Raw genomic sequence first — 18371 nt, 5'->3', positions numbered from 1 at the left:
CCTCCAATGTGAAATAAAGATCCTGAGATCTTTCTTTAAGACAGTACTTGCAGAATGCTGTGAGCAGGCCTGGGAGCAGCCTCTGCCGGTAACAGATGACGCAACAGAATGGCGGCTGTTGATTGGAGGGCATAGTGTATGCTTCTGTTAGGGATCTCTGACTAGCTAATGAAACTGAAAGTCTTTCTGGTTTTAGGTCCCCTTGGGAACACATAGACAAGAGTCTGTGTGGCTATCCAAAGTCACAAGCAGTCACACAAGAGGGATCACAGGGAGATAGAAAGGGGACAGGGTTCTAGCAGGTTCCAGTAAGAAAAATCACTGCATCCAGAAATCTGTGTAATGCAGAGTATGGTCATCAGAATGGAGTCTGAATATAAACCCTCGTTCTTTGAACTGGTGTATAATCTTCAAGAATATGCTGATCCTTTTGAGTTTTTCCAATATCCTTGTCAATGTCATTTTTGTATTCAACCTGTCTAGGTTTTAGAATCTACTGAGTAGTAGAGGGTAAGGGGAATGTGGAAAGAGAAGACTACAGAGAGAGTTAATTCAGTTAAAGCCATAATACATGCATATGGTTAACACCACAGTGAACCTCCTTTGAACCATTATTAGACACTCAAAATGACAAGACTGTAGAACGAGTTCTGTTAGGTGGTGAATGCTAATGGGAGGGAAGGGAAAAGCAAAGGAGGTAAAGATGGGTGAATATAGTTGCAATACTTGATATGGCTGTATGAAAACAGAACAAGAAAATCTGTTGAAAATTGTTTTAACAAGAGGAGAGGGGATGTAGGAGAGAGAAATGGACAGAGAGTTTGAGCAAGGGACATTGTATGCATGTATAGAAATGTCACAGTGGTACTTCTTTAAACAAAGAGTTTATGCTAATAAAAATATTTTTTTTTAAGCCAAGTGGTCAATGACTCAATCCTATCGATCTGGGTACTGATTCTTTCTTTCTGGATGAGACACTGGGGTATGGAGAGATATTTATGGGGAGTCCTCATCCTTTCCTTCTTTATTTCCTATAACCAATGGGGATAAAGAGTTGGTCAGCACCACTTATCTCTGGCAGACACATTTGACAGAAGGTCTTTATAATGACTAAGTTATATGTTCTTTTTTTTTTTTGGCTGTGGGGCTTGAACTCTGGGCTTGGGTGCTATCCCTAAGTTCTTCAGCTCAAGGCTAGCACTCTCCCACCTGAGCCACAGCACCACTTCCAACATGCTCATTTTCCTTTAGTGGAAGAATTAGGGCATGGCGCTAGGTTGTTTACAAGGAAAGAATATTTGCAGAATAAAATAAAATGTTGGTGAGAATTTCGGGAACTAGGAATTTAGAGTAATAGATATTCTTGGATTTTTATGTCAATCTGGGAGGTTCTAGCAAATAGGGAAAAGAGAAATAAAAAGATGTGATGGGCCTGGCATTGGTGTCTCATGTTTGTAATCCTAGCTATTCCGGTGGCTGAGATCTGAGGATCATGGTCCAAAGCCAGCCTGGGAAAGAAAGTTCATGAGATTCCTATTAACCAGCAAAAAGTTGGAAGTGGCATTGTGACTCGAGTGGTAGAATGCCAGCCTTGAGCATCAAGACCAAGTAACTTTGTACAGAGTCACTATGGAATGAGGATGATTTAGACCAGTCCTTAAATCTTTCTTTCCTGGATCCTAGACTCTATGCTTCAAGATGACGTGCATCCCATTTCTGAGCAAAGCACTTTATGAAAATCTATTATTTGTTGGTTTATTTTCTATACAAACAATGGGTAAAGTAACTTAGTTGACTCTAGGAAATAACATTAGTGTAATAATCCTAGCACAGATCCAGTTCTAAAACCCTATGAGAAGGCAGCGTAAGGTGGATTCAAGGCTATGTGGTGAGTGCGGGCACACTTGCAGTGTGGAGTAGAAACAGGATATGGCTCCATGGGTTGTCAAGGAATCTCCTTTTTCATTTTCCAACTTGCTTTGGATATTTGTTCCTTTTCAGTCAAGCATAGTTGGAAATCCCTATCCAGGATTAAATCAAAACGACATTGCTTGGAGGCTTATATCTAACTAGGGATGAGCAAAAGATTGAGGAGAAATGAGAAGTTCTATTGAGAGCCATTTCCCTACTTGTTGGCTATGGGAAGACAGTACAGGAACAATATTAGAAAATGAAATCAACAGCTGTACATCCTGGTTAAGGCATTTGAAGTCACCTCATGTGATCTTTATAACAGCTCTGCAAAGAACGTTTTGTATCATTTTTGGAAGGGGTAAAAAAATACATCCTGATGCCAAATTGGTGGAATAGAAATTTATCTTAAAAGGTATTAGTGTGTAAGATATATCAAGTTGGCAAATTTGTTCCAACATTTTATAAACTTACAGAACATTAAAAAATTTTAATTGAATGCTGTGTGCATGAGAGATAGTAACACTAAAGAGGGAAAGAACCAGGTGCTTTAGCAATCATTGTACTCAGGAGGCTGAGATCTGAAGACCGTGGTTCAAAATCAGCCTGGGCAGAGAAAATCTATGAAACTCTTTTACCTAAAAACTGGAAGTGGAGCTGTGGCTCAAAGCGGAAGAATGCTAGCTTTGAGCTGAAGAGCTCAACGACAGCGACAGCGGCCAGGCCCTGAGTTTAAGCCCTACAGCCACAAGAGGGGGAGGGGGGGAAGTGGGAAGGAAAGAGGTGTGCTTCAAGTCACTTAAGGGAACAGAAGGGCTAAAAAATGAGATAGGCAATCATTACAGGGGACGCATGGGTGAAAGATACAGGGAGTGAGGGAGAGTCTGTCTTCTTTAAAGAACAGAAAGGCAAAGACAAATCAATTGCAGAGAAGAGAGAAAAATCAACCAAGAAATCAGGTTGGTAATTCTATGCAGTTACAAAGCTAGAAAATGGCTACTAAGCTGGACGTTGATACCTCATGCCTGTAACCCTAGCTACCAAGAGGTTGAGATTTGAGGACCATGGTTCAAATCCAGCTACAGCAGGAAAGTCTATAAGACTCCTCTCTCCAATTAACCACCAAGAAGCCAAAAGTGTACCTATGTCAAGTGGTTGAGTGTCAGCCTTGAGTGGAAAAAGCTAAAGGACACCACCCAGCCCCTGAGTTCAAGCCCTAGGATTAACCCAAAAAAAGTCGGGGGGGGGGGGAAATGTTCATTAGAAAGGAGAGCTTGGTTTTTTTTCTCAGCACTAATAGTTTCTATAGTACTATAAAATTTCATTTGAGGAGAAGGGAAAGATGAGAGCTTTTAGAAGAACTACTTTCCTTTTTTCCAGAGGCGGAGTGCTCAGGCTCATCCCTCAAACCCAGAATCTGCCTCATCAACCTCAGTTCAGACTAATTCCTGTTTAGAAATATATTCCAACCTTTTTTTTTTTTTGCACTGACGCATTTTAAGTCAGAAAAAGCATTCTTGGAAATCCCCAACATTTTTCAACATTTCTTGTCAGCCAATAGGAATAGAGAACAGAGCAGTGTCACTTGTCTCTAGCAGAAACAACCCCTAAGAAGGTCTGCTCTGAGCCCAGGTCTTGAGGAGAAAGCATTTAGCAAACAGCACATCTGATCAGCAGCAAGAGGAATGGCAGGCAACCTAGTTTTATGGAAAGAAATAAGATACGTCATGTGGAAAGCTAAGAAAACCTGTTTCATCATTGCAAAGGAGGGTGCAGAGCAAGGACCTAAATTTTCAGACAGGGGAGGGGACAGGAGGGGAGGGAAAGCAGGGGAGGGGAAGGAAGGGGAGGGAAGTCCCTGGCCAGTTTTTAGAGAAGGAAATGACCTGGACTATTACTGCTAGTTTTGCATCAGTACGGAGGGGGTGGAGGAGGAAACTGGAAAGTCCACCACCACACCTGCTGAGTGTCACAGGACAAGTGGAGGAAAAGTCATATTCCCACACACGGATCCGGTTTTCCTAGCACAGTGGCACCCCAGGTACACGATCTCAACTAATGATCATAAAAATCAATGGTTAGGGTTTTTTTTTTTCATCTGCTGAGTTTTGGGCACCTACAATAGTTTCTCATCCCCAACAATTAGTTGAGTAATGCACTAAGCAATCATCTTTAGGATTCAAACTCTTACTGCACAAGTCCAAGATCCAGGAAACAAAAGACAATAGTTTAGCCAGGTGATAGGTAGATCATGCCTATAAACTGAGCTACTTGGGGTACTGAGATCTGTCGAACTTAGTTTGAAAGCCCATGACACTTTTTTTTTTCCAATTCTAGGCTTGAGCTCAGGGCCTGAGCACTGTCCTTGGACTTTCTCAAGGCTAGAGCTCTACCACTTGGGCCACAGCACCACTCCCGGCTTTTTTCTATAATGTGGTACCGAGGAATCGAACCCAGGTCTTTGTGGATGCTAGGCAAGTGCTCTTTGACTAGGCCAAACTCCTGGCCCAAAAGCCCCTGACACTCTCATCCACAATTAACCAGCAAAAAGCTGGAAGTACAACTGTGGCTCAATTGGTAGAGTAGCTTCCTTGAGTGAAAAAGCTAAGAGACAGCAATCCGGACCTGAGTCCAAGCCCCAATACTATACACACACACACACACACACACACACACACACACACACAGAGTTTATCTGATATCATCAGAGTATCTGACCAGTGTCTAGTAACTTTCATCTTATAAATTCAGTTACTTTGGACCTCAGCTAGTGAACTATAATTACATAATAGATTACAAAGATCACTGTGTCATCAAATCAGAACTTTGGTACCAATCCATATCTTGGTCAAGATCTATTTACTTTGTACTTAGTACTTTCTGGTACTAAGATTTAAACTCAGGTCTGTTGTTACTAGCAGGTGCTCTACCATGTGGGCAAACCCCTCCCTTTTTACTTTTAGTTATCTTTGTAGTAGGATCTTGCATGTCGGTGCAGAGAAGCCTAGTTCACTGTGGTGTTTACTCTTCCCCTTAGCTGGGGCAGCAGGTGAACACCAGCGCACCTGGACTTTGACAGGCTTCATGAACTTTTATTTCCAGGTCTGGCTGCTAATTGTTCCTTTTGATCTTCACTGACCACATAGCTAGTATTATTTTGTTTCATTTTTTTCGGGGGAGAGCACGAATGCAGCCCCCCACTACCACAAATTATGCAGTCGAGCTTCTCACATTTGAGGAAATCTCGGGGGTCAGCACATTCGGGGTGCAATGGATAAGCCTCACCCTTCGTGATGATGCTATCTCTCCTGCCAGATAAGTATATGGCTAATATTATAACACGCATCAGTTACCATGCCCAGAAAGTTTTATTCATTCTTTTGATCTTCTGTTTCTTTATCGCTCCAATACAGGAATTGAGTTATGTGAGGTCACATGTTAATACTTAGCTGCTTCCCGTGACATGATAAATATTGAGAAACATTACTTCTTATTCTACTATCATTATTTAAGTAAATGAAATAACCATAGAAAGGAAAATACTCAAACCCTAGTTACAAGAAAAACTATAAATAACAACATAATTATTTCAGAGCAAATGAATGCCTCTATAGGGCCAAACAATAACTAATAAAAATATTATCTTGCGATTTTTTTCAAGGTGTTATTTGTCTGTCTTATTCTTGGAGTAACTAGGCCATTGGAATTCAAAAGTGAGCCAAATCAAGATTAATATAAAGTATCTTTAATATAAAGGATATTTGTAGGAACTCATTTATAGCGATTGTTCTAAATTTTTCCATCGAAAGCATTTATAACCCTATTAGTTTTATAATTATTTTAGTAGTCAGCCAGGCACCTGTATGTGAATGCTAGGATCTGGATGTGGTCCCAACCAGCCCAGGTAGAAAAGTTTGAGAGCTGTGGAAAAGTGGAGCTGTGACTCAAGGGGTAGAGCACTAACCTTGCATCAAAAAGCTAAGGGAGGCCGGGTGTGGTGGCTCAGGCCTGTCGTCCTAGCTACTCAGAAGGCTGAAATCTGAGGATCAAGGTTCAAAGCCAGCCTGGGCACAAAAGGGCCTGAGAGTCTCATCTCCAATTAACCTCTAGAAAACGGGAAGTGGGGATTGGCTCAAGGGGTAGAGCAGTACCCTTGAGATGAAGAGCTCAGGGGCAGCGCCCAGGCCAAGTTCAAGTCTCATGACCCCCCCCCAAAAAAAAAGAAAGAAAAGCTAAGTAAGGATAGGAGGCCCTGCATTCAAGCCCCAAAAGTAAGTAAAGTAAATAAATACAGTACATGGGAGAGGAGGTATGGTTCATGTTAGCATGCAGGAATCTCTGTTCAGATCTCTAGCACAGAATAAAACCTGTGCATGAAGTTATTGTAGATCTGAGCACATTTGTCAAGGCACTTAAGCGCTTGTGAAGCTCCAGGCCTACAGATAATCTGTGAAATGTTCAGGGTTGATGTAGATCAATTCCATAGTCCCTTTCAGTATTTAAATCTCATGATCACCTGCACAGGACCAAGGACGACATCTGACATCCGGCTGATCTGGAGAGCTGTGAGATTCCCCTCCTCACCCTCCTGATGTTTTGTCTGCCTTCACAGCCCCTGTCTGTCTGGTGGGTTGGGGTAATGAGAGAAAGGGAGGACAGCAAGGCCTGGGAAGGTTCCTCTTCAAATGCTAGGTTTCCACAGGTGGGGACACCAGCGTTCTTTTAGTCTCTCTCGCCATCTGGTGGTCGCACAAAAACTGGAACAGTTCAAGTTCCTGAACTGTTTCTTTGTCTTTTTGTTGAATTGTTGTTGTTTGAGTTTTACTTCACTTTTGGTTTATGTCTTCTTTGGGTTTTGTTTTCCTTCCTTTCTGGCAATGAAACCCAAGGCCTTGCTCCTGTTAGGCAAACACTCCACTGAAGCCTGCTGAAATTGCTTTTAAAAAGAGTGCAGTGGAGCTGGGTATGGTGGCTCAGGCCTGTAATCTTAGCTACTCAGGAGGCTGAGATCTGAGGATCAAGGTTCAAAGCCACCCTAGGCACAAAAGAACTCGAGACTTTTATCTCCAGTTAACCCCTAGAAAATGGGAAGTGGATTTGGCTCGAGGGTAGAAGTGGTAGCCTTGAGCTGAAGAGCTCAGGGACAGCACCCAGGCTGAGTACAAGCCTCATGACCCACAAAAAAAAAAAAAAAAAAAAAAAAAGTGCAGTGGAATTGACAGCATGGATCAATTAGATCAGAATGCATTGTATGCAAGTATCACAACTATACCCCCTGGAGTAACTAATATATGCTAACAGAAATAGTTTTTAAAGAAATGGAGCAGGCTCGCTTCGGCAGCACATATACTAAAACTGGAATGATAGGGAAGATTAGCATGGCCCCTGCGCAAGGATGACACGTAAATTCACGAAGCTTCCATATTTTTTCTTTGTGATTGTTGTTCTTAACGTGCTATGTTATTTCTCCTCTCTTTTTTTGCCCTTAGGGTTAATCTCATGTTGTTGCTGTCTTTAACTTTGTTACCTGGTATATTGTATATAGGTTTGTTTGTTTGTTTATTTGAAATAGGGAAGGGAAAGGGGGTAATGAGATGATTGGAAGAGGGTGGGGGGAAGGAAATGGGCACAAAAATATGAGAAGGGGCATCAATGTGCAAGAAATAATGCACCCACTACCCTCTATACATTACCCCGCTAATAAAAAAAAATTAAAGAAGGAAGGAAGGAAGGAAGGAAGGAAGGAAGGAAGGAAGGAAGGAAGGAAGAAATGGAGCGGGCCGGGAATTTGGCCTAGTGGTAGAGTGCTTGCCTAGCATACCCAAAGACCAGCTTCAATTCCTTGGTACCACATACATAGAAAAGGCTGGAAATGGTGCTGAGGCATAAATGGTAGAGCTCTAGCCTTGAGAAAGCCCAAGGACAGCACTTAGGCCCTGAGTTCAACCCCCAGGACTGGCAAAAAAAAAAAAAAGAAAGAAATGGAGAAATTAAAAATACGAGAGAAGTTGTGTGAGGTGGCTCATGCCTACAATCCTAGCTACTCAGGAGGCTGAGATCTGAGGATCAAAGTTCAAAGCCAACCCTGGGACTAAAGAACTTGAGACTCTTATCTCCAATTAACCACTAGAAACCAAAAGTGGCTCTGTGGCTCTGTGGCTCCAGGGGTAGGGCAGTAGCCTTGAGCTGAAGAGCTCAGGGACAGCGCCCAGACCCAGAGTTGAAGCCCCCAACTCACCAAAAAAAAAAAAAAAGAGGAAATGGTAACTGCTAAAGACATACAAAAATAAAGTAAAATGGAGTCCTGGAAAGGGAAAAGCAAAGCAAACATGAAATAAATCTCAGCTGGGGATGCTGATGAACGATGACTGTACACTAGCCATTTAAGAGGCAGAAGTAGGAGGATCACAGTTTGAGACAAGCCCAGCAATTGGCAGGAGATCCTGCCTGGAAAAAAAAAAAACTTAGGAAGCAAAAGGAATGGGGACAGGGCTCAAGGTTGCCTGGCCAACACGAGGCCATGATGTCAAACCCTAGCACTGGAGATGAGGGTTGGAGTGGGACCATCTTAATAAACATTCCTGAAATTTAAAAAAAAATATGTGGGCGATATATTGAAAAAGAATATGGTTTATTGGAGAAGTGGAAAAGTTCAAAACCAAACAACCAAAGCTAAGGTATTTTCTGGTAAACTTTTTTAATACTGAAAGAAAAAAGTAGCTTCTAGGGTTCCTATGAAAATTACCAAATGAGGGCCAGGAGTGTGGCCGAGTGATCACGTGCTCACCTAGCAGGCATGAAGCCCTGGGTTCAATTCCCCAGAACCACATACACAGAAAAAGCCGGAAGTAGTGCTGTGGCTCAAGTGGCAGAGCACCATCCTTGAGCAAAAACTGTCCAAGGACAGTGCCCAGGCCTTGAGTTCAAGCCCCGGGACTGGCAAAAAAAAAAATTACCAAATGACTCATTAATAAGTAAATTCTCTTTCAGCACGGCAGTGCATGCTAGTTGGTCATCTCAGCTCCAGAGGAGGCAGAGGTAGGAAGATCATGGTTCAAAGCTGACCCTGGGCAAAAACACAATACTAATAAACTAAAGCGAAAAGGGCTTTGGTTATGGTCCAAGTGGTAGAGCACTTACCTAATAAGCACAAGGCCTTGAGTTCAAACCCCATACCCCACACACATACCAAAAAAAAAAAAAATAGGGAAAAGGGAAAGGAAAAAGCTCACCACTGGGGAGTCAAATTGTGGTGCCTAGAGACTGGTGAGATCAGGCAGGTGCAACATGGGAAATGTCACTGAGGACAAGTAGATAAGAGAAATGAGTTCTTTCATTCTACTGTTTTGTATGGTGGCTATAAATAGCCATTTTATTTCTCAATAAAAGGGGTTGCTTATCTATTTTAAGAAAAAGACATAAAACATGAAGTAGTCGCTGTCTCCTCATTTGTCCTCTGAAGTCCAGAAGCTGCAGTTGGCATTTTGGAGACCTTGGGGTGTACAGAGTGAGGGGGCTGGGAGGAGTTCCGTCTCAGGGAAATTTCTAGCCAGCATCTTGGAAATGGGGTGTCAGGAAATTCACAGGAGGTTAGGGGCTGCATGACCTTAGGACACACAGCCCTAGAATCCGTTCACAACTCCAAGGCTTGAGGAAGAGTCTTTTCCTGGACAGTGCCCTCTCCCATATTCTTTACCTAGCCCACAGCTCTGGCCAGTGGGCGCTATGTCAGGCTCCAAGGAGAAAGTTTCCATTAGGGCCTCAGTGGGGTCGTGATGAGAGAAGAGCTCTTGAGATCTGCAGAGACAAATGATAAGGAGTCTCAGTAGGTAACATCCCCAACTCGGTTCAGAGTCTCAAGAGACAATATCGCCCAGCCAGGACACCTGGGCCTGCTTTACTCCTTCTAACCAAAGGACTGGGAAAGAATCTAGCAGCCAGAGACAAGCTGGAGGACACGTTACCTCATGGTCGGCCTGAGACTCTGCAGATCCTAGGAACAGAGAGAAGGAAATGCCCCGTGAGGCTGCTGTGTGCCTGAGGGGTGGAGGGCCTGCAACGGCAGAACTCCATCTCTACTTAGCTTCAAGAAAGCCTCTCCCCGCACCCGCTGAGGAGGGAAACTGGAAGTGGGGAAGCCAGGGGCAGGTGCCCAGGGTCTCCTGGTGACTCCTTACCTTTCCAAGCCCTGAGGTGGACCATGAGTCCCGCCAGGAAGAAGATTACACCGAGTAGAAAGGCCGCAATTCCACCCAGCATCTTTCTCCAAGAATAGTCGGATGGAACGCCTGTGAAAGACAGGTCTTCAAGGTAATTACAAAGCTCTGAGTGTTTGACACCTCGTAACATCTCAAAGCCTGTGCTGGAGGCCAGGCCCAGTGTTACTTAGGAAGAACTGCATTTAGAAACGGGTCTCTGAGGCCAATGTTCACATGGAGTCGCCTCCCATTTGTCTTCACTGAGTCTCATCTGGTGATGGTCCCCCTCCCCCTTCGAATCCTAAGACCAGAATTTATTAAAGGATGCTAGTTTGGGGATTAAAAGCACTTAAGGATGGGAGAAAACAATGGGGAGGGGTGACATTGATTAAGGCACATCATACGCTTTATCTGACTTGTTGAAATGACACCCCTTGAAAGCACAACTACTTAATTGTTTCTAAGTAAGTAATGAGGTGATTGACCCTCCTTATCTCTTGGGAAATGTGAAGCTAGATACACATCTACCCCATGTTCTCCCATCCTGACCTGGAAACATTTCATTCTCTCAGGTCCAGGGAAAGAATTTGTATTGTGACCAAGACGAACACACAAACTCCATAATAATCAGTTGGTGTGATTGTGAATCAGGCGCAGAGAACTCAAGAAATGAAAGCTCACTCCACTCCACGGAAATGGGGCTCAGCGAGCTGGGGTGCTCCACACGGCAGCAGTAGACATCCCCGGGTTTAGGAGTCATTTCCAGCATCTCCAGAGCCTGAAAGGTCCAGTCTCCATTCCTGGTAAGGCCAGCAGACACAACTCCAGCCCGCTCCTCCTGTCCATTCCGGAACCACCTGATCTTTATGTCCCCTGGGTAGAAGCCTGTCACCAAGCAGAGCAGCAGATTGGGCTGCTGCAGGAGCGGGGTCCTCTCCGGGTACACTGTCACCTCTGGTGGCACTAGGAAGAGAGAAGATAGGAGACAACTGTGTGGGAAAACCCACCAAGCCAAGGCAGGCTGGGAACTCTGATGGCCATATCACCCAGCGGAAGTGGGAAGTGGAGGGAGAATCCCAGCCCCCAAGATCAAGAATTAAGTCTGTATCCCCGTCTCCAAGCAGATTCGGACTTGAGCAGATTCAGATCAGCTCTTCCCACAACCAACCACTCTAGTTGAGAATACTCTCACCCTCAAAGGCCAAGGGCCCTCCAGGAACAGTCCTGACCTGTGGGGATCATGAGTCAGTCAGTTGAAGCCAGAATAGACACACAGATTCCCTTACTCATCACTCCGTCCTGACAGAGACATGTGCTAGCAACTCTTGAGAACGAAGCCAGGGCCAGGTTCTCACAGAGCAGAATCTACCCAGAGTAGTTCAACCCAAGCAACCAAAACCAGATAGATCCTGGCGAACCTTCTGAACATGAAGGAAAATAAAATGTCCTAATGCGGATGGCTCATGCCTGCAATCCTAGCCACTCAGGAGGCTGAGATCTGAGGATGGTGGTTTCCAGGCAGGAAAGTCTGTGCAACCCTTGTCTCCAATTAACCAGAAACCTGGAAGTGGTGGTGTGGCTCAAAGTGGTAGAGTGCTAGCCTTGAGTGAAAGAGCTCAGGGACAGCGTCCAGGCCCAGAATTCCAGCCCCATGACAGATAGACGGACAGCCATTAATTCATTCATTTTAATTCTAGGATCCTATAAAAAATTACCAAGTGACTGATTCACAGTTAGATTATCTAGACCTCCCCTCCCCTTCCATCTCACCTTTCCGTTCCACGGTGAAGGGAGCCCCCAACTTGTAGTTACGTCTGCACACCAGGTCCACAGCGGCTCTGCTCTGCTCCAGGATGTCAGGCCGGTTGTTCCATTGCTCTGCATCGGGCTCCCCCAGTTCTGTCAAGGCCACGAACAGCCCCACATCGCTGTCAAAGTGGACAAACTCCTCCAAGTTGAAGATAAATCTGACCACGAACTGCACCTTTTCTGTTCCATTGGTGAAGTAGCAGTCGGCCTTTGCTTGAATCACAAAATCTTCTGGAAAACACACATACACACACACACACACACACACACACACACACACACACACACACACACAAAACCATGAAGTGGCTTCATTAGTTACAGTATCTGGATATCAGAGGGGGCTCAAAAGCAGTATTACATGAGAAAAACAAACAGAAAATGATTTAATGCACAATGGTATATGTGATACCTCACTGATACATAAATGAACTGAGGGGGTTAAATTTCACTGAACATGAGTGGAGCACAATGTATATGATTTCTTAATTCTATGCACTTGAGAATAGTAACAGAGAAGGCCAGTGGCTCACACCTAGAACTGTAACTATACAGGAGGGCGAGATGTGAGGATTGTAATTTGAAGCCAGCCTGGACAGGAAAGTCTGTGAGACTCTTACGTCCAATTCACTGGCAAAAAGTCAGAAGTGGAGCTATGACCCGAGTTGTAGAGTACTAGCTCTGAGCACAGAAGCTCAGAGACAGCACCCACAGTTCAAACCCCAGGACTGGCAAAAGGCAAATAGTAACTAACACAGGAGGAAATTCAAACAAGACTCCTAATGTAGGTAGGGCAGGAAATACCTTTCTGAAAGAAATGGTACTTAGCCAGGCACCAGTGGCTCATGCCTGCATCCTAGCTACTCAAGAGGCTGAGATCTGAGGACTGAGGTTCAAAGCCAGCCCAGACAGAAAAGTCTATGAGACTCTTGGGATCTCAATTAACTAGCAAAACCCAGAAGGAAAAGTGTAGTTCACATGAACCCTGGTCTTTGTGCATACTAGGCAAGCACTCTACCACTAGGCCAAATCCTCCCAGCCCTGAAGATTGCAGTTTAAAGCCAGCCCAGGCAAGGTCTATGTGACGCTCTTCTCTCCAGTACACTACCAAAAAAGCAAAAGAAGCCGAGAGACAGAGCCCAGCCTCTGAGTTCAAGCCCAGGATGGGCAAAACAATAAAAACAAAAGATTTTATCCTCAATTTTGTTGTACAATGAACTTAAATAGAGAGTAGTTTCTATTCTCTAAATACAATGATAATCTCCTGCAGGTCTGTTCCTCTTTGGTACTTAATGAAACTGAATTTTAAAGGGGATTCTGTTCTTAGTATATTACATCCTGTTTTCTGCTCATCCATACATGACATGCTTTTATGCTTAAATACTTCGTGTTTGTGCCCCTTGCTTTCTCAACTAATAAAATAACAGAGACAACTTGTACCCAGTATCCCAAGGACAATTACGCCTTCAACTTTTCAAAATTGCTTACTACAGTTCTGATTGTGCACTGGCATATTCAGATGAAAGCAGAAATTGTTTCCAGTTTCATTTGCCCACATAGACTCCCCTACTAGATAAATACAGTTACAATCTTCTTGGCTTAAAAATAGCAATCAAAGCAGGGTGTGGCTCACAGCCATAATCCTAGCTGCTTAGGAAACTGAGATCTGAGGATTGAGGTTCAAAGCCAGTCCAGACATGAAAGTCTGTGAGACGCTTATCTCCAATTAGCCACTAGAAAACTGGAAGTGGTGCTGTGGCTCAAGTGGTAGGGTGGCAGCCTTGAGCTGAAGAGCTCAGAGACAGTGCCCAGGCCTAGAGTTCAAGCCTCATGAGCACCAAAAAAAAAAAAAAAAGAATAACAATTTCTGCCAGGTGCCAGTGATTCACATCTGTAATCCTAGCTACCCAGGAGGCTCAGATCTGAGGATCACAATTCAAATCACCAAGGCAAGAAAGTCTGTGAAAGTCTTATTTCCAATTAGCCACCAAAAAGGCCAGGAGTGGAGTTGTAAACTGCTAGCTTTGAGCATAAAAGCTCAAAGACAGCACACAGGCTTTGAGTTCAAGCCCCAGGACTAGCACCAAAAAAAGGAAGGGGGGAAGAAAGAGAAAGAGGGGAGAGAGAGAGAGAGAGAGAGAGAGAGAGAGAGAGAGAGAGAGAGAGAGAGAGAGAGGAGGCAATTTTCACATTGCCTCCAGCTTTTACCATTCTCCTGACTGATAATGATACAATAAAGAATCTAACAAGATTTTTAAAAATCCCCTTTTCATCCCTCCCTAGTTTCTGAGTGTCTCTAATACAACATGTCCTTTTTCCAGGCAGTCCATCGTGTGTAGTGATGAGAAAAGATGAGTTTTCTGTCAATGGGGAAAACACTGTTCTTCAAAGCCAGAAGCCACTTCCACTGTTCTGTGGCCTGGACCCAGGAGAAAAAGGGTCTCCCCTTGCCTTTGCCCCACCTGGGCACTGCTACCTTGAACACCCAGGGGGAGGTTCTGTTCTTACCTGGAGCGTCTCTGCATTCCGTCATGGAACCCATCCAGACCAGATTCATAAGCAAAGCCAGCTTCCAGCAGATCCTCCTAGAATCCATGCTGGGAAGAGAACAGTGAGCTGGACGGTGGCTCACGCCTGCAATCCTAGCTACACAGGAGGCTGGGATCTAAGGATTCCGGTTCAAAGCCAGCCTGGGCAGAAAAGTCTGTGAGACTCTTATCTTCAGCTAACTACCAACAGTCAGAAGTGGAGCTGTAACTCAAGTGGTAGAGTGCTACTTCTGAGCAAAAAAGCTCAGAGACAGCACCCAGGCCCCCAAGTTCCAGACCTAGCACTGGCACAAAAATAAACAAAACAAAAATCAGCTTCTTCACAATGGAACTTTTGCCTCCACACAATTCAGTCAAAAATAAAAAATTCTGGCCTCTCTGGGATTGGTAAATTTGCTCTGATCAATAACCAATCAAAATAGAAGATCTTTGCGTTATTAGTTGCTAGGCAGAATACTTTCAGAAAGTTGTATGACACTACCCGCAAAAGCACTGGCAGTAGTTTAGGTATATGGAAAATGAGGTGAGATAAGAAAAATAAATTCTAGGGCCAGGAGCATGGTCTAGTGGTAGAGCGCTTGCCTTGCATGCATGAAGCACTAGGTCCAATTCCTCAGAACCACATACACAGAAAAGGCTGGAAGTGGTGCTGTGGCTCAAGTGGTAGAGTCCTAGTCTTGAGAAAGCCCATGGAGAGTGCTCCAGGACTGGCAAAGAAAAGGAAAGGAAAGGAAAGAATTCCACACAGCATGGAGTCCTGGAAGAGCTAGACAGATTTCTTGAGATGCATCCTGCTGTCCAAATTCAGCATGGGCCCTAGACTCTTCTGACCAGTAAGGCTTCCTTCTTATACGGTGATTGATATTGCCAGCAAAGACATAGATAAGAAAGTGGAAAGCACTCTGAAGCATTAATAGGACTGTCAGAGAAGAAGAGAGCCAGGTAGCAGTGGCTCACATCTACAGTCCCAGCTGCTCAGGAGGCTGAGATCTGAGGAGTGTGGTCTAAAGCCAGCCCAGGCAGGAAAATCCATGAGACTCTTATTGTCAAAAGTATACATTATAGTAAATGCAACTGTTTGGGGAGTTTTGTTACAAAATTTAGCAAACTCTACTTTCCTACTTTTGTGGCCCAGGTAAGACAGTAGAGGCTTCTGAAGCTCTGTTTTCTCATTATTAAAATTGAGCTATACATGGCTGGCATGAGTGAAAATAGATGTCAGTCACTTGGCACAGCCACGGCACACAATAAGCACCCAGTGAATGATTGCTATGAGGATTATAATTCATAAAATTTCATAAAACTCGGGCTGAGCACAGTGGCTCACCCCTGTAATCCTAGCTACTCAGAAGGCTGAGATCTGAGGATTGAGGTTCAAAGCCAGCCCAGGCACTAAAGAATGAGAGTTAATCACTAGAAAACAGGAAGTGAGGCTGGGAGTGGTAGCCTTGAGCTGAAGCACTCAGGGACAACGTCCAGGCCCTGAGTTCAAGCCCCATCACACACACACACACACACACACACACACACACACACACACACACACACACACACACACACACACACCAATTCCCATGACCACTAGATGGCACCAGAACACACCAAAACACCAAAACAAGGACTCTCTTTCCTTTTTTTAAATTTGTGTGTGTGTGTGTGTGTGTGTGTGTGTGTGTGTGTGTGTGTGTGCGCGCCAGTCCTGGGGATTGAATCAGGCAGGGCCTGAACACTGTCCCTGAGCCTTTTTTGCTCCAGGCTAGCTATCTACCACTTTGAGCCACCATGCCACTTCTGGTTTTCTGATGTTTAATTGGAGATTAGAGTCTCATGGACTTTACTACTCTTTCTGATTCAAATCAGATCTCAGCTTCCTGAGTAGCTAGGATTACAGACGCGAGCCACCAGCACCCGCCAAGGACAACCTTTTGTTTTCCTTTTAGTCTCTAGTCTTTTTCCCCAAACCCTAATTACTCCACATGTCCTCCTGATCAGGTCAGCCACGCAGATTCCAGGTAGATGACCCACTATGCAAGGTCAGTCAAGACTCACTGCTGTTTCACAGAAGGCAGGACAGACAGCGTAGAGAACCGTGAGTCCAAAAGAAACCTGGAAGATTTTCCTCCCTCTTTCTCTCTCCATTCCTGTTTTCCTTTAGAAAGAGTAATCCTGCCCTATCTCTCATCGGGTACCAAAATTAACTCAAAGTGAATCAAACATCATAATGGAAGATCTGAAACTTTAAAGCTACTAGAAGAAAACACACACAGGGAAACACTCAAAGATCTAGGCACAGTCTGAGTGGAAAAATCCAGAAGACTTTTATCTCCAATTAAGCAGCAAAACGCCAGAAGTGGAGCTGTGGTTCAAGTGGTAAAGCACCAGCCTTGAGTGAAAAAGCTAAAGAAGAGCATCAGCTGTTGACTTCAAGCCTTAGTACCGGAAGAGGGAAGGAAGAAGAGGAGGAAGAGGAGGAGGATATAATTTTGGGGAGGAGAAGGAGGAAGAAGAGGAGGAAGAGGAGGAGGAGGAAGAGGAGGAGGAGGGGGAGGAAGAAGAATCAGGCCAGCCCTCCCCCCATGCCTGTTTCGCTTGGTGATACTTGGGGTGCTGGGTGAGCTCCCGACTCTCATTCCGCCCCCTCCCAATAACACCCAAACAGCTGCCGCGAGGAGTTTATTGCTAGCACTGGAAAGCACCTGCTGTTTCCCGGAATGGGAAAGTTTCTGTTTCCTATAATGGGAGTTTCAGACCCCGCCCCCAGCACCCAGTCCGCCTCAGGGTTGAACCAGTTCCCAGTAGCTGAAATACTTGGAGAGGATTACATTAACTCATTTATCCAGCAACCTTGTTTACTTTCTCATGGTCTGGGCCCTGTGCCAGGTAGCAGATTCAAAACTCAGTAAGCTATGTGGCCTTTCTCCCCAGGAGGACAGTGGGAAGCGAGGGAGACTTTAGAGAGAGCTGGGACAGTGCCAAGCCCCAGGCAATGGAGTACCTGGGAGAGATACTTTCTCTATACAGAAAAAATAAGGAAGACTTCCTATAAGCCCAGAACGCTGAGTTAAATTGTAAAGGACTTGTGGTTTGCAGGAGAGGAGGGTTTGTAAAATGGGAAAGAAATGGGGAAAGGGTAGGAAATTTGGAGTGGCCATCACTGAATATACCAAGAGACAGCAGGATCTCTCAGCCGAGGGTCTGAGCAGATGCTGCCGAGGACACTGGAAGCAGTTTAGAGGAGCAGCAGTGTCCCATGTGCCTTTGAGGAAGAGCAATAACTTCATGGAGAACAGCTGGGAAAAGTGAGATCCTGCTGGAGAAGCCTCTCTGGGATGAGGCAACACTACGAAGACAAGGCCAGCACAGCAGGAGTAGGGAGAAGAGAACGCGTGCAGAACCAAGCCAGCTTTGCCAGATCTGACATGAATTGGAGAGTACAGACACCAGGGGTTTCACTGTTCATACCATGTGGGCTCTAGGGTCAGGTCTGGGTTCAACTCCAGTCCACCACTATGGAGCCTTGGAAAAGTCACTGAATCTTTTTGAACCTCAGTTTCCTCATCTGTAACGTGGAAGTCATAAACAATAGCCAACCTCACAGAGTTAGGATAAAGATTAAATGTGGTACGTGACGGGTGATTCACATCTAAAATCCTACCTATTTAGGAACCTGAGGATTGTGGTGTGAAGCTAACCAGGGCAGAAATGTCTATGAGAATCTTATCTCCAGTTGATCACCAAGGCCCTGAAAGTGGAGCTATGGCTCAAGTGGTCAAATAGCTGCTTTGAGTAAAAAAGCACAGAGAGAGCACCCAGACCCTGAGTTCAAGCCCCAGCACTGGTGCACACATGCGTATGCACACACACACACACACACACACACACACACACGTGCACACGCAGAGCA

The 18371-nt window shown here is 44.7% G+C and overlaps 1 protein-coding gene, 1 non-coding gene and 1 pseudogene across 3 annotated transcripts; 1 reads left to right on the top strand and 2 right to left on the bottom strand.

The window, feature by feature from the left end:
- Window positions 1–5083: 5083 nt before the first annotated feature.
- On the bottom strand, window positions 5084–5234 carry LOC150047850 (U1 spliceosomal RNA; annotated as a pseudogene).
- Window positions 5235–7236: 2002 nt separating this feature from the next.
- LOC150047849 (U6 spliceosomal RNA) lies at window positions 7237–7341 on the top strand. Its single transcript, XR_016539353.1, has one exon. It is a non-coding gene; the product is annotated as a U6 spliceosomal RNA (small nuclear RNA).
- Window positions 7342–9269: 1928 nt separating this feature from the next.
- On the bottom strand, window positions 9270–14806 carry LOC150047848 (HLA class II histocompatibility antigen, DO beta chain-like). 2 transcript variants are annotated; one of them, XM_090356024.1, is made up of 6 exons: window positions 14427–14806; window positions 11880–12149; window positions 10791–11072; window positions 10089–10199; window positions 9876–9904; window positions 9270–9708 (listed from the first exon to the last, which is right to left on the bottom strand). In XM_090356024.1, exons 1-6 carry the CDS (start codon window positions 14512–14514, stop codon window positions 9673–9675), a joined length of 816 nt encoding a protein of 271 aa, XP_090212150.1. In that variant the 5' UTR covers window positions 14515–14806; the 3' UTR covers window positions 9270–9672. The 2 variants fall into 2 exon arrangements, with proteins under 2 accessions (XP_090212150.1, XP_090212151.1); XM_090356025.1 differs by lacking the exon at window positions 9876–9904.
- Window positions 14807–18371: the final 3565 nt, after the last annotated feature.

This window comes from Megascapheus bottae, chromosome 22 (assembly GCF_031878675.1).
Source record: "Megascapheus bottae isolate mThoBot1 chromosome 22, mThoBot2.hap1, whole genome shotgun sequence".
Taxonomy (NCBI): domain Eukaryota; kingdom Metazoa; phylum Chordata; class Mammalia; order Rodentia; family Geomyidae; genus Megascapheus; species Megascapheus bottae.
This window is presented reverse-complemented; position numbering and strand designations above follow the sequence as displayed.

Coding starts and splice junctions, on each gene's coding strand:
- LOC150047848 (XM_090356024.1), bottom strand. CDS start 14,514: ATGGATTCTAGGAGGATCTGCTGGAAGCTGGCTTTGCTTATGAATCTG. Junction 9,905..10,088: donor CCACCTCAGGGCTTGGAAAG/GTAAGGAGTCAC, acceptor CTCTGTTCCTAG/GATCTGCAGAGTCTCAGGCC. Junction 9,709..9,875: donor AGTCTCAGGCCGACCATGAG/GTAACGTGTCCT, acceptor TTGTCTCTGCAG/ATCTCAAGAGCTCTTCTCTC.